We start from the raw sequence: 14,508 nt of genomic DNA, 5'->3' as shown, positions 1-14,508 counted from the left end.
AGGTTAGGTAGGGTTGTTATGAAAATTTAGGTTAAGTTTGGGTAAATCAGTACCGTACCTACATAAGGGTAATTTCATGACAAAAATGGCATTCTAAGATGGCATCTCTGTTTTCAGTGCACCACAAGATGGTGTCCATGTGTCATTGGCACCATTGGAGATTGTATACAAAGTCCACCTTTTAATTGCACTTCACCACTTAGAAAAAAGAAAAGTCATTCATTCATTGCCAGACGCCATGTATCCCAAACGGGGTGGTCAAGGGCTTAGAGTTAATTGTTTTATGCTAATCCTCCACCAACCCCACTTGAAACGTAGGGAGAACGTTATGCCAACAGCATCTGGTGTTCCCAGGCGGTCACCCATCCAAGTACTAACCAGACCCAACGTTTCTTAACTTCGCTGATCGGACGGGAAGCGGTGTACTCAACGTGGCATGGCCAAAGTCAAAACTTGAAAATGTATTTATAACCAGATGCCTTAATCCCTCGAGGGGTGACCACAAACAAATCGCCTCCATGTCACATTGTGCCGTGGTATTTCGCTGCCCTCCCCCTCAGCTTCATCCCATTTTTGCATGTACCTCTTTACTCCATCCCTCCATCTCATCCTTGGACTCTCTCCCCCCACCCCTTCACCTCACACACACCTGGTTAGTTTCTCACTCTCCATCCTCATCACATGGCCAAACCACTTCATTGTATTTTTCTTAACACTTTCTGTCACATTCACACCACAGACCACCCTCACTTCCTTATTTGCCAGTAACTCCACATGCTCCTCAATTAATTATTTCTGCTGCTCTCAGCCTTGACTTTTGTTCTTCCAACAAGACCCAAGCTTAGCTTCCATACATCATAGTGGGGATCACAGTACAGTCATGCAGCAACTGTTTTATTTCCATGCTCATTTCTCTAATTTTTGTCACAGCTTTCAATGAACCAGCAACCTTTATTCCCTGCTGTACCCTTTCAAGCACTTAATCCTTCAACGTTCCTTCCTTATCACACTACTGATGTCATTCATTCATTCATTGCCAGACGCCATGTATCCCAACCGGGGTGGCCAAGGGCTTAGAGTTAATTGTTTTACAGGGAGGGGCACTAATCCTCCACCAACCCCACTTGATACGTAGGGAGAACGTTATGCCAACAGCATACTACTGATGTACAGTACTTAAATGCACTCACATTTTCCATAGCCTCACTGTGTATTCAGTGACTTCATTTCTCTTGACCACAACTTTGCTTCTCCCTACATTCACGTTTAGATTCCATTTCTTCCATAATCCCTCAGACTGTTTCACTAGACCATGCAGTTCCTGTTTGTCTTCACTCGACAATACGTTATGATCTGCAAGCAACAGAACAGAAAGTTTCTTAATGCTGCCCTCTCTCATTAGGGGCCACTCCAACATTCACTGTCCTACCTTGTATCTCTTTTATATCTCCATCCATATACAAATTGAGCAACCATGGATACTTGACACATACCTCTTTCAATCCATCATTCAGATAAGAAAAGTCACTTAATTCACGATCCACACACACTGCAGCCATAGCGCCGAACAACATTCAGCAGCTTCCCATTTCTATCTGTCTATCTTGCCAGACGTCTTAATCCCATAAGGGGTGGCCACAAATAAATTGCCTTCATGTCACCCTGTTCTCCGCCATTTCACTGCCCTCCTTCCAGCCTACACCCCCCCTCCCTCATATGTACCTCTCCACTCCATCTCTCCCTCTCATCCTTGGCCTCCCCCTCCCCCTTCCCCCCCTCCACCTCACTCACATACACTCTCCTCATCAATCTGTCACTCTCCATCCTCTCCACATGGCCAAACCACCTCAGTGTATTTCTCCTAACACTTCCCATCACATCCACATCCACACCACAACGCTTCTTCATGTCATCATTTGTAAGTCTGTCTCTCCATGTGATCCATTCTTGACTTCTGTCCCTCCAACAAGATCCAAGCCTCACTTCCATATGTTAGAGTTAGTATCACAATACTGTCATGTAGTAACTTTTTCACTTCCATGCTCACTTCCCTATCATTGCTTTCAAGGAACCAGCAACCTTTCTTTCTTGTTGTACCCTTTCAAGCACTTCAACCTCTAATCTTCCATCCTTACTCATCACATTACCCAAGGAATTAAACGCACTCACATTTTCCATTTCCTCCTCATCCAACCTCATTGTACATTCACTGACTTTACAGTACTTCTCTTGAAGACCATAGCTTTACTCTTCCCTACATTCACCTTTAGATTCCACTTCTTACACACTCTCCCAGACCCATCCACCAAGCCTTGCAGCTCCCCTTCGTCTTCACTTAACAACACAGTATCATCAGCAAACAACAGTACAGGGAGTTTCCAAACACTGCCCTCTCTCATTAGGGCCACTCTAACATCCTGTGTCCTAGCTTGTATCTCTTTTATAACCCCATCCTTATACAAATTGAACAACCATGGAGACATGACACATCCCTGTTTCAATCCAACCTTCAGATTGAAAATTCACTCAGTTCACTATCCACACACACTGCAGCCTTAGAACCCTCTTACATATTCTTCACGGCATTCAACAGCATCCCATCTACTCCATATATTCTTAACCCGTGGTTAGCGCAATTACCTTTTTTTTTATTTTATCGCACCCCATGGTGCGCAAAAAAATGAAGGAATTTTTTTTTTAAATATTATTATAAACTTGAAGCTAAACATCCAGGGCATCACCTGGTGAAGAAATTTTTTTCTCTCCCTCTCCGTTTTTGCATAGGGCCATGCGTAAGTTTACTTAGGGGAGTAGAAAAAAAAAAAAAATGGTTTTTGTTTATTATAAACTTGAAGATACACATTCAGGGCATCATCTGGTAAAAAGAAAAAAATCTCTCTCTCTCTCTCTCTCCGTCTTTGCTTAGCGCCATGCGTAAGTTTGCGTGGGGGTTGAGTTGTTTATGGTGATGTATGGCCAGCACAGCTTGAGCTGTGGCTCGCAATCCATGGGTTAATACTTTCCACAATCCTTGTCTATCCACCCTGTCATATACTTTCTCGAAATCCATGAAGGCCACATACAACTTCTTCCCCTTCTCTAGAAACTTTTCCACAAAAGATCTAAGAATGAATATCCGATCTACACAGCCTCTTCCCTTCCTAAAGCCTCCCTGTTCTTCTCCAACTAATTCCTCTGTTATTTCCCTAACTCTGGCAATAAGTATTGTACCATATACTTTGTATTTCCCTAACTCTCTGTCAGTAAGTATCCTACCATATACTTCTGTTACACTAAGAAGACAAATGCCCCTTTGATTACCACATAGCTACTTTTTCCCCTTTTCCTTTGTAAAGGGGAATAATTATACCTGACTTCCAGTCCTCCAGGACTCTACCTTCCTCCCAGGCCAATCTGCACATCTTCCACATCCATTCTACTGCTATTTCTCCCCCATGCTTCAGCATTTCACCACACACTCCATCAATTCCTGGGGCTTTCCCTATTTTAACCTTCTTCATTGCTTTCACAACTTCATCCTTCTGATTTCTTCCTCTCTTCTCACATCTCTTCATCTCCCAGCCATTCCCCAGCCACTTGCACTTGCATTACGGTACTTTCATTCTCTATGTTCAACAATTCGTTAAAGTGTTCTCTCCATCTGCTCACTTTTTCTTCTACACTTGTAATCTACCATTTTTATATTTTACTCCTCAAATAACTTTGTTGGCATCCTGTCCAACTCACTTTACCTCTTTCCAGAACATTTTCTTACACTCAGATTCCTTCCACTTTCTTCTTACTGTCTCTTACTAATCGTTTCGCCTCTCTTCCTCTCTGCTTATAAATCTCTCTTCTGTCTCTCACCTCTTCCACACCCCTGTTTCTCGTCCACTCACTACTGTATGTGCTTTCTTCTTTTGTGCCACAGCCTGTCTCACTTCTTCATTCCACCATGCTGTTCCTTTCACTCCCTTTCGTCCTTTCTTCAGCCCACACACTACCTCACATGCTGCACAGGTTTCTTCTGTAAATATCTTGCACACACGTTCCACATTTACCCAAACACTTCTCCACTTCCCTCTTATATTCAGCCTTTTTTTCCATTCTCATGTAACCTTTCCACCCTCCATGTATGAACTACTTCCTTCTGTCCTTCCTTTCTTCTATTTCAACCACCAAGTGGTGGTCAAAAGTCCATTCCCCCAACCTCTATATACTCTTGCATCCATTACACACCTTCTCATCCTGTCATCCACACACACATAATCAGTCATTGCTTTCCGTTCATTCAGTTCACCACCCACCCTCGTCATCACTCACTACGTATACATATGGATCATTTTGTGCCTGAAGAGGGTATTGGCTATCACCAACCCCCTCCTGGCACAAATGTCCAGTAAAGCACTGCCATTCTCATCCATCTCTGCAGGCATACCTCACTCACCAACTATTCCATCCACCTTCACATTCCCTACTTTTCCATTCATATCTCCAATCAAAAACATTCTCATTCCTTTCAGACTCTTCCATGCACGCTTTCACATTTGTCCAGAATTCTTCTCTCACTCTGCTTGCACGATCTTGCGTTGGCACATATACACACAATCGCCCACGTTTGTAGTCCAACTTTCAATCACCCACACAATCGTTGAGCCAACTGATCCATACTTTCTTACATTCTCCTTCCATCTGTTACTCACAACAATACACACTCCTTCTTTTGCCCTCTCATTCTCACCCACTCCCACACATATACCCCATCCATACTCCCATTCTCTCACACTTTCCTCTTTCCATTTGGTTTCAGTTAATCCACATACATCCACGTTCGCACCCTCAAGCACCTGGACAATCTCTCTTTCTTTCACCTCATCATTTGCATCGCTTACATTCCATGTAGCTATCCATGCCATGTCCTTTGTTCGGTCCTTAGTCGTCCTTTTGGTCAGTCCTGGTCTGAGGTTACTTGTTCGTATTTTTAGTTAGTTCAGGGAAGGGCACTAACCCTCCACCAACCCACTTGTTGTCACATAGGGAATACGTGTTGGTTGGTTATAAGGATACCACCCAGCATTGTAAATGCTTTTCTGGTTTACAGGAAATCATTTGGCTTGCCACTTAGTGTAGAGCTTCCCTAAAAACAGAGTACCACTACACTAAGTGGGAGGATGATGGATGCCTCCACCTACCCATTCCTAGTATATCCACTCTGTCATATGCTTTTTGTAAGTCCCATGAAGGCAGCATACAACTTCTTTCTCTTTAGTAACTTTTCCACCAAGTACCTTAGGATGAAACTGTGATCTACACAACTCTCTCTTTCAGAAACCTCCCTGTTTTTCAACTAATTCCTCTGCTATTTCCCTAATTCTGCCAGTAAGTATCCTAACATATACTTTTCCTGTTACTCAAAGAAGACCACACACTTGAAAATGCTTTTTAAAAAATACACAAATAATCCATGGAGGGCTTTGGTAAAGAAAAAAAAAACTGCAAAATAAGGTAGTCATGTGTTTCCTTGAAGATTACCATTTATTTATTTATTTTATTTTTCAGCAAAATGAGCAGTTCAGAAGAAGTGTCATGGATTGCGTGGTTCTGTGGCTTAAGAGGAAATGAATTTTTCTGTGAGGTAAGTACAGTACAGTACAAATGTATTATTGTATTTATTCAGTAACCCCTTAATTGCTATTGCTTAAATCTTTGTATCTCCAGACATGTATATTCATCAAATTTAATGAAGCACAGTAGCCCCAAGAAGTGATGGCAGAGTTTCAGATTGTTTCAGTCACTGTTGTCTGTCAGATGTTAGATGAAAAATGAATGAATATACAGTTCATCATGTCACATCATCTGATAAAGTACATAATTCATGCTGGGCATTATTAAGAAGATGATATGAGGCGTTGAGAATAGTACTGAAGTAAACGCCATATATAAACAATGGAGAAAAACGCAGTTAAAGTTTTGCAATCTTCAGACTGTGATAACTTTTTAGTGGGATATGATAGGAAGCTCGTGTTTCTTTTAAATTGAAGCTCTATTACAGGGCTTTCCATACAGTAATACATTCATATACCACAATCTGAATATTGCCACATTAACTGCGTTTTTCTCCATAGGTAGATCTTAAAAAAAAAAAATTAACGTAAAATCACCGGATTTTGCACATACATTATGTTGATAATAGGAAAACAAAGAAAATATATAATTTTGGTGTTGATTCTTTGCACTCCGAGAGTGCATACCTCCAGCAGGGAGCATTAAAAAAAAAAAAAAGGTTACGTAACCCCGTTGCAAGTTAAAGTATTGTGTCACTGTATTGTTTACACAATAAAAATTAGTAATAATAATGTCATAGTATTGTGTACACAAAATTGTTAATGAAAATTATTACGCCATTAATAGTAATGAAAAAAAAAAAAGGTAATCAGCACTTACTATGACGAGGACGAGGACTGCTCTTGTTGTTTGAAGATGGCGATGAAGATGAGGGCGATGATGTTGTCGATGATCATGATATCGATGATGATGAATGATGAATGATGATGTGGGGGGTGGGGGGGGGCTACTGGGATGAGGTGCTGGGCGTCGCAGCCACGGCCGCGCCTCCCTCCCCACTGTCATCCTCGTCATAATCGAGGTTCTCATCCAGTGCACCATCTGCACCATCTTCCTCTTCCTCTTCCTCCTCTATTCCTTCATTCTCTTGTTGGTTAATGATGTAGTTCAGGTAGTTACTGTAGGCTGGAGGGATGTAGTTAAGCAGGTACTTTAAGGCGTTAACCTTCCCAGGCTTGAGACGACGAGGAGCAGAGTACTTTTGGGGGAGCTGAGCACGTGAGATGTTGAATGAGAGAGGGTCAGAGATAGCAGTGCCCTTCCGGAGCTGAACAGTCCCAGGGGGGCCCTCATAATCCATTGCGACATAGTACCCTTCACGAAACTGCCTGCTGACGGTGAAATGACGGGCCTCCATAAACCCGTACGGAGCCTTTGGACGTCGTACAGTAACTTGTTGTTGCAGAACATCAAAGTTGAAGAAGTCCTCTTGTCTCATAACATTCACCTTCTGGCGCTCAACCCGAGAAGCACATATGGCAAGACAGTAACCCTTGAACTCGTACATGTCCCCGGTGGCCCTGATGGTTTTCTCTATGTTACCAAAAGCTCTATGGCAGGCCATGTAGCTATGGCCAGGTACTAGGTAGTAATGGTCGATGCAGGTTAAGCGACCTCTGTGAACCTCTCTCAGATAAAGTAGCAAAATGTTAATGTTCTTATTTTGACCTCCACAATTGTCTGACACAATCTTTTAACACTTTAAACCTCTCACCTTTCTCAAACTCATTATTCACCCACTTTAACAAACAAGATGCAATTTCTGAACTGCCCCTACCACCATTCACTTCGTCCCAAGTAAAGAATTGACTCTCCTTTTTCTTGAGGTCGTGAATACACAAGTTTTACATCCACAGTTTCTTTTGGTAATACGCCACACTTGTTGCCATCCTAGGAATGGGTAAGGTCTGCTGTAGGTCAAGGCAGATGCACCGAGTGTTGTCGTCTGTATTCTTGCTAAGTCTTTTCATCATCCTCTGCCCCTCTCTAGCTGCCTTGAGGTGTTCCTTCTTCTGCTGTTTGAGTCCCTGCACCTGGTCTGGGTCTGCCCTCTTAATGGCCACCTTGAGAGTGTCACACCTAGAGCAGGTGTCACTCATAGGAGGCTTAAACCCCAGCCTGTAGCTGTTGAACTTTTTTCGGTAGTAGCTGCTCTTTACTCTTGTTTCCTCGGGGTAGTGTTCCTCCATCCACAGCAGGTAGAGGCGATACATCTTCTTGACGTTCAGTTGTGTATCCAGGTAGCGCATCAGCGGACTCTTGGCTCGGGTGTAATGGCTTGAAACAGTGGGAAAGCTGAGAATGTGTTGCTGCACTCGTGCCTCAACGTCTGCTGGAATACGCCTGCTAGGTTGCCAACCACGTCTGTCACCACGTGGACACCCTGTAGCCGACACAGACTTCAATGCCGTCCTCAGTCGTGTCTCGGAAATGCCAAGGACAGAAAGGAAGCCCTTCTGACACAACCTGTAAGAGACAGTCTCATACGTAAGGTGGTAAGAGCGGGTGAAAGAACGGCGGCGGTCTTCCTCTGGGTGCTGCACAGGACGCCGTCTCTTCACAGGTAACACAGCAACATTCTTCTGAATGTATGCGTTCTGCAACGCAAAATTGCCAATCTCCCAGAACTGGCGATGTAATTCCCGAATGATTGGCATGGTAATTGTGTCAAAACATCCGTCTCAACATGGTTCCCCAACACTACGAGCTGGAACATGGCGGCCACTGACCCTACTCACATACGCTTCACCTAGATTGCATCTCTTTTTCACCACATTTGACCGCCACTCACTGCACTGGGGCCCTCTTTTTCTACTTAGAGGCACTCCAGGGTCATCCTCACTCTCCGTTGAATCACTCATACCGCCGGCACAAACGTTCTTACGAACGCACACAGAAAAAAAGGAAAATCAATAAATTCCAGTGTGGTGGGGAGGGAGCAGGTAAGACGACTGTGGTGGTCGGGGAGAAGGGAAGAGGCGAGAACGGGGCGTCGTCAGTCACGGGAGCTCGTTCCCGCCTCCCATTGGCTGCTCAGCCCCGCGTCTTCTGGCACTGGCGGATACGCTCATGCAGGTAAACTCTGAGTGCAATTTTTCTGGGTGAGCCCATAGGGTCGGTAATACCTTCAATACTATAGGGATTTCGACCATGTTGCGAGTTGTCTTCTGACTACTCGGTTGTGTGTCCAGGCCCAGGAGGAAGAAAGTGCTATAATAACTCAACGGCAGGAGCAAGTTCCCTCATGCCATTGGCTGCCCGTGGCGCTTACGCTAGGCAGAGTCAACTTGAGAACATTTTTTTGGGTGACGCGCGTAGAGCCGCAGGTACCCCTCTAAGGAAAAGGGTTTTCGATCATTTTCCGGGTTGAATTCTGACTGTTTAGTTGTTGCTGCAGACAGAGGAAGGCCGGGGGAAGACCATGGTGTACATAACTGAAAATCGTCCGAGGTGGCGCTTACGTCACTACTATTCTCAACGCCTCATATAAGGTTGTGATATATTTGAATTTAAAAGTGTCTGACATGTCTTCCTGATTTTAACATGTTGTGAATTACCCAGGACAGTACTGTTTTGCTGTCGTGTTTCTTTGATAGTAGCCTAATATCACGTCCCCAGTTTCCTTCAAATTTGGGCCTACTGTTGAATAAATTACATAGTTCATCTGGCTGAGTATTATGTAAGTTGGACACTATGGGGCAGTGATATACTGTACAGTATTAGAATTTCAAACTGATACGTCTTCCAAATTTGAATACGTTGTACTGTATATTACTCTGCATGTCTCTAAGATTTGAATGTGTTACAGCATTCCACGCACTATATCCACCATATTCCTGAAGCAGTAGCCTTAATGTTATTTCCTCGGGATCAAGCAAGAATGGGCTAGTTGTTGTTATTGTTGTTGTTCCCCAGGCAGTCTGCCCGAACAGCCCCGAGTCCCTAAGGAAGGCCATGGCCAAGATCGGGCTTTCCCACAGAGCTCTCAGGGAGTGTATGTTGTGTTGTTGACATAGGTGATTGTGTGCAATTCTGTCCTCCATAATGTGCTTAATAGTATGGGGCGCTGTGTTACATTTTGGACAGGCATCAGCGATGGAGTCATCCAGCCTGTTCTGGTAATTTAAGAGGGCTGGGTGATGTCCACATCTCAGCCTGGCCAGGTGGACCCTTTCCACGAGGGAGATAGGATTCAGAAGGGTGGATATCAGGAGGCCGTGCATGCAGCAGTGTGTTGTGTTTAAGTGACTGAATGGAGTGGTGAGTGATATGCTTCTGGAAGCTGGTCTGAGGAGGGGGAGGGGGGAGAGATGATAGTATTTGTGTATGATATTGTGTGCTGGGTGTTTCGATTTTCCTTTGTGTGTGTGGATGTGCTGCCATGTATTGCAGTGGATGTTGTGGGTTTGTGGAGGCTGCAGCGAGAAATTGGGTGCCTTTAATGTCTAGGTGATCCTTGACTTTTAGGACTTTGGTTTCCTGATGTAGGTGGTCTGTGGGTGTAGTAGCTGTGCAGCCTGTGATTATTTTTAGGGTCTTGTTCTGTATGGTCTGTAGAGTGTTGTAGTGCGTTTTAGTGAGGTTAGAAGCCCATGCAGGGCTTTCATAATTTGTCATATTGTTTGTATACTGTGGTGGTGGTTTCTTTGTTGTGTACAAATGTTGTATGGACAAGTGACCTTAAGGCATTGAGTCTTGGTGTTATTTTCTTTTTAATGTTTGTGATGTGTTGTTTAAATGACATCGATGTATGTTACACCAAGGATTTTGGGTGTATGTGTTTGTGGAAGGGGAGTGTTGTTTATGGTGAGGTGTGGAATGTGACTGTGTTCTGCTGTCCAGTTTGTGAGAAGGGTCACTGTAGATTTGGCTAGGGCTATTTTGAGTCTGTTTGCGGTGAACCATTTGTGTAGTGTGTTGAGGTAAGGTTGGAGGATGTGTGCAGCTGTGTTTGCATTTTGGTGTGTACATTTGCGTTTTATGTCATCTGCATAGGAGGCTATGTGTATCTGTGGTGTGTGGGGTGTGGGCATGTCATGCATGTATAAGTTAAAGAGTGTAGGGGACAGAACACATCCTTGGGGGACGTCATTTGTGAAGTTTCTGATGTTCGAAGACTGACTGGAAAATGTTACATGTGCACATCTGCCTGCTAAGTAGTTTGCCAGCTATCTTTTTGTGTTATTGTGCATGTTTGTGTTGAATATTTTGTTTGTGAGGCTGTGGCGGGGGATGGCATCAAAAGCTTTGCTAATGTGTAGTGTGAGTAAGAGTATTCTGTGTGGTGGCCTAGCTGAATTCATGTCATCAAACACTCTGTGTAAGGTCTGTAAGAAGAGTGTTTGTGGAGTGTAGTGGCCCAAAGCCATGTTGTGATTGGGCTGGGGGGATGTGAGGTGTAACTATACAGTAAAACCTCAACTTAACGGACTTCAATAGACAGGAATTCGCTTTGATCGGACTCGAGGAGCTACCGGACAAAATTCCTCTATATCACAAAAAGTCCAATAAAGCCAGAAGCAGTCCGGACTGCCTGACCACTTCAGCTATGTTCACCACAATAAGATAAATAAAAGACATGTTTATCAGTGTACAGTACAGCATTAATATATATATTATACCATTTGATTAGTGAAGTTATAAAACAGTACAGTACCACAGTGGTAGTCAAAACAGTTTAAAAACTGTTCATGCAATCCGGACTAATGTCTGATAATTCAGAAAAAGTCCTGGATTAGCAGGGGGAAGTCCAGATGTCGCTTTTATTGGAATTTCGCATTTTTCGGAATGGTTTGGGCCCCAATTAGTCCGTTATAGTGAGGTCTTACTGTACTTGATTTTCTGCAGCTGATGATCCACTTTTGTGAATGTGGCACCTGCGCAATCCTGCTGCATGATTGGTTGGTTTCAGTTTCATACCTGAAGTATCATATTTACAAAAGCAGTTGTACCATATATTCCAATAAGAGGCTTCACCAAACCTGTTTCAGCGGTCTGCCACCAGGTGGTCTAGCGTCGCCCAGCCTCGATTAAATATTTTTGCGGGGTTTTAAAGACCTGTGAAATAGTACCTAATACTGAGTTTATAATAATACTGCTATTTATAGGAATATTTTTTCCTATTTAAGCAAGCGCATATATGTATACCTGTAAAGAAAGAATAACCAGGCTTTCAGAGAATCTTAGCTTGGGGACTAAAAAAGTGTGCTGTCTATTTACATATATTTGAATAAATCGTGTACAGTTAGTAAAAGGAGATTACCTTCAGGACTTCCGATGTGTGTGTTTTAGCATGCTCTAAAGTAGTAAGCAGTTCCACTGAAAATAATGTACTGAATGATTGCTTAGTTGGTGAGTCAGCCATATTAATCCAAACAAACGGCAGTGCGGTACGAAACTACTGTATAATCATAACAAAGTACGAGTCGTTGAAGTGTGAACTTACTAAACTGTGCAGTGGAGCCAGGGAAACATTTAAAAGCATTATTTATGTTAGAATTTGGTTACTAAGATGATCAAGACATCTAACAAGTCCGTATTGTTATGAAAAGTCATGTCAGGCAGGGCAGCATATTGAAAGGTGCTGTCGAACCTGCGGCTGCATATCTACTTTCGTTTGTGGATACTAACGAATGACAAATATTTTATTCACTGTTATCCTGTTTTATGGATGGTTCTAGTAAAATTGCCTAGTTTTCGTCTCTATGTTATGTTTACAGAGATGAGTAAACAGACGAAAGCTGAGTTTACAAAATGACGCCTATAATACGTTATACATAATCAGAGGGCTCCCATATTGTAATTTCTCTGTAGCATATCATCCTATCTGGGTAATTTGATGAGTAAAATATGTTTTGAGGTGTTTGACTATGTGTCAAAATTAAAAAGAAATTAAGCACTGGCTACTTTTTCAATGCCTACCCTGCATCACAGCTGGGCGACGGAAGTGAACCTAGTGACAGATTTCTGAAACAGGATCTGGTGAAGTCTCTAATTTTCATAAATGCTGTTTTGCATTGTCATTGTACTATACAAACAGACATGAAACGAGCATGTATCTGTGCTTCACCCAAACGGACAATGAATTTGAGGAAGTTGAATTTAAATTGAAATATTGTTGTAAAAGGTACAGAGTTGTTGCATCTCCCTATATTTTTAAAAAAATAAATGCATTTGGCTGGGTAAGTGCAAGTAAAAGATATCTTAATACTTAGGCACTTGTTACATTAGACAGTAGTACCATTCTAAGTAAATTAGCGGTTTTGTCAGTGGTAAAGTGATGGAAGTGGTAAGGCAAATGGAACAGTCACTACAGAGGAGTGGGGGACACGAGAGACGGCCAGGCGGGAAATACAGGTTGTCTCGGCTCGCAAGATGTTGGACTTTAATATGGATCACATCTACTCGATTGCTTCAATAACTTCGCCCATGTTATCCATAAGTGTGTATATATATATATATATATATATAAATGTTTATTTATTTATTTAATAGAGGTGCAACAATTCTGTACCTTTTACAACAATAAATATTTCAATTCAAATTCATCTTCCTCAAATTCATTATCCATTTGGGTGAAGCAGAGAGATATATATGGTACTTGTTTCATGTCTGTTTGTATAGTACAGTGACAATGCAAAACAGCATTTATGAGAATTGGAATATAAGGTAGAACTGTTTTTTGTAAATATGATATTTCAAGCATGAAATTGAAACCAACCAATCACGTGGCAGGAGTGCACAGGTGCCACATTCATGAAAGTGGATCATCAGCTGAAAAAAAAATTGAGTATAGTTGTAGTACCAGTTTTTCAGTGACTTTAGAGGGGGTGCAGAGTGTGATGGTGCGGTGTGAGGAAGGTAACGTGGGGTCTTTGTTGGGTTTAGGGATAGTGATGATAATGCCATACTTCCAGATGTTGGGTACAGTATTATGATGTGTGAGTAGCTGTAGTTTGATATGTTGGTGAGTGTTTGTATGCCTTGTTGTCCAAGGTGTTTAACCCCTTAAGCACGGGCATGTTGGAGGCTGTCCGTGCGCCTCACGCGGGGATATTCGCACTCCAACTGACTTTTTAAAAATATTTGCCAAAAATCAGTTATTAGTCCTAGAATATTGTAATTACATATGCATATGGCACATTCAGCTTTCTCCTGGGATGTTTGTTGAGCCTTCGTCAACTACCGTAGGACTTGTGGAGCCTTCTGAAGTTTGGTAATGAAGTCTCCACTTTACACTTCCCGACACCCCGTAATATGATTACCACAGGCTGATATTATCACTAGAAACACTATTCTATGATTTTCAAGTAGGTTGGAATCCATACACCAAAAAAAAAAACACTGATAGCAATGTAAATTACGAGCCCATGCCAGCTTCCCACCCGCGTTTGTTCCCCGCTGGTATTGTCATTTATTATTTATAAAGACATTCATATTTTATATTCCTAGTACTTTATTACACTTATATATATATACATATACAGTCGACCCTCTGTCCGCGGGGGTTAGGGGTCTGAGACCCCCGCGAAGATTGAAAATCTGTGTAAAATTGGTGCCCCCCTAAAAACACCCCTAGCCCCCCATTTCCTTCTTTAATGAAAGAAGACCCCTGTGTACATGTCAATAAACACTTTATTTATAATTAAAGTATGAAAAAAAATAGTTTAATTGCGTAGGTGGATGGCCGCTCACACCGCTTGTCACAGCTACACTCTCACCCTCCACCACTGTTACCAGGATTTTCCCTCCCGTAACTTCTCCAGCAATTCTACCTTCTCCAGCAGGGTCATTACCTTCTTCTGGCGCTTTGGGGTACCTTCAGGAGATGTCTTGGCTGCTCTCTTAGGGCCCATTGTAGATAAAATGATGGTGTCACGGAGA

At 42.6% G+C, this 14,508-nt stretch overlaps 1 protein-coding gene and 1 non-coding gene across 3 annotated transcripts in view; one reads left to right on the top strand and one right to left on the bottom strand.

Moving 5' to 3' along the window:
- The window catches only part of CkIIbeta (casein kinase II subunit beta), a 52,005-nt gene that overhangs the window by 3,869 nt on the left and 33,628 nt on the right, over positions 1–14,508 (top strand). For both annotated transcript variants that reach the window (XM_080273550.1, XM_080273549.1), the window contains exon 2: positions 5,560–5,635. In XM_080273550.1, coding sequence (XP_080129676.1) covers positions 5,564–5,635 — 72 coding nt within the window. In that variant the 5' untranslated portion in view covers positions 5,560–5,563. The remainder of the gene's footprint in view (positions 1–5,559; positions 5,636–14,508) is intronic.
- On the bottom strand, positions 330–448 carry LOC145401448 (5S ribosomal RNA). The gene has a single exon (XR_013897598.1). It is a non-coding gene; the product is annotated as a 5S ribosomal RNA (ribosomal RNA).

This window comes from Coenobita brevimanus, chromosome 55 (assembly GCF_032717465.1).
Source record: "Coenobita brevimanus isolate Jiangsu-jjx chromosome 55, ASM3271746v2, whole genome shotgun sequence".
NCBI classification, from domain to species: domain Eukaryota; kingdom Metazoa; phylum Arthropoda; class Malacostraca; order Decapoda; family Coenobitidae; genus Coenobita; species Coenobita brevimanus.
This window is presented reverse-complemented; position numbering and strand designations above follow the sequence as displayed.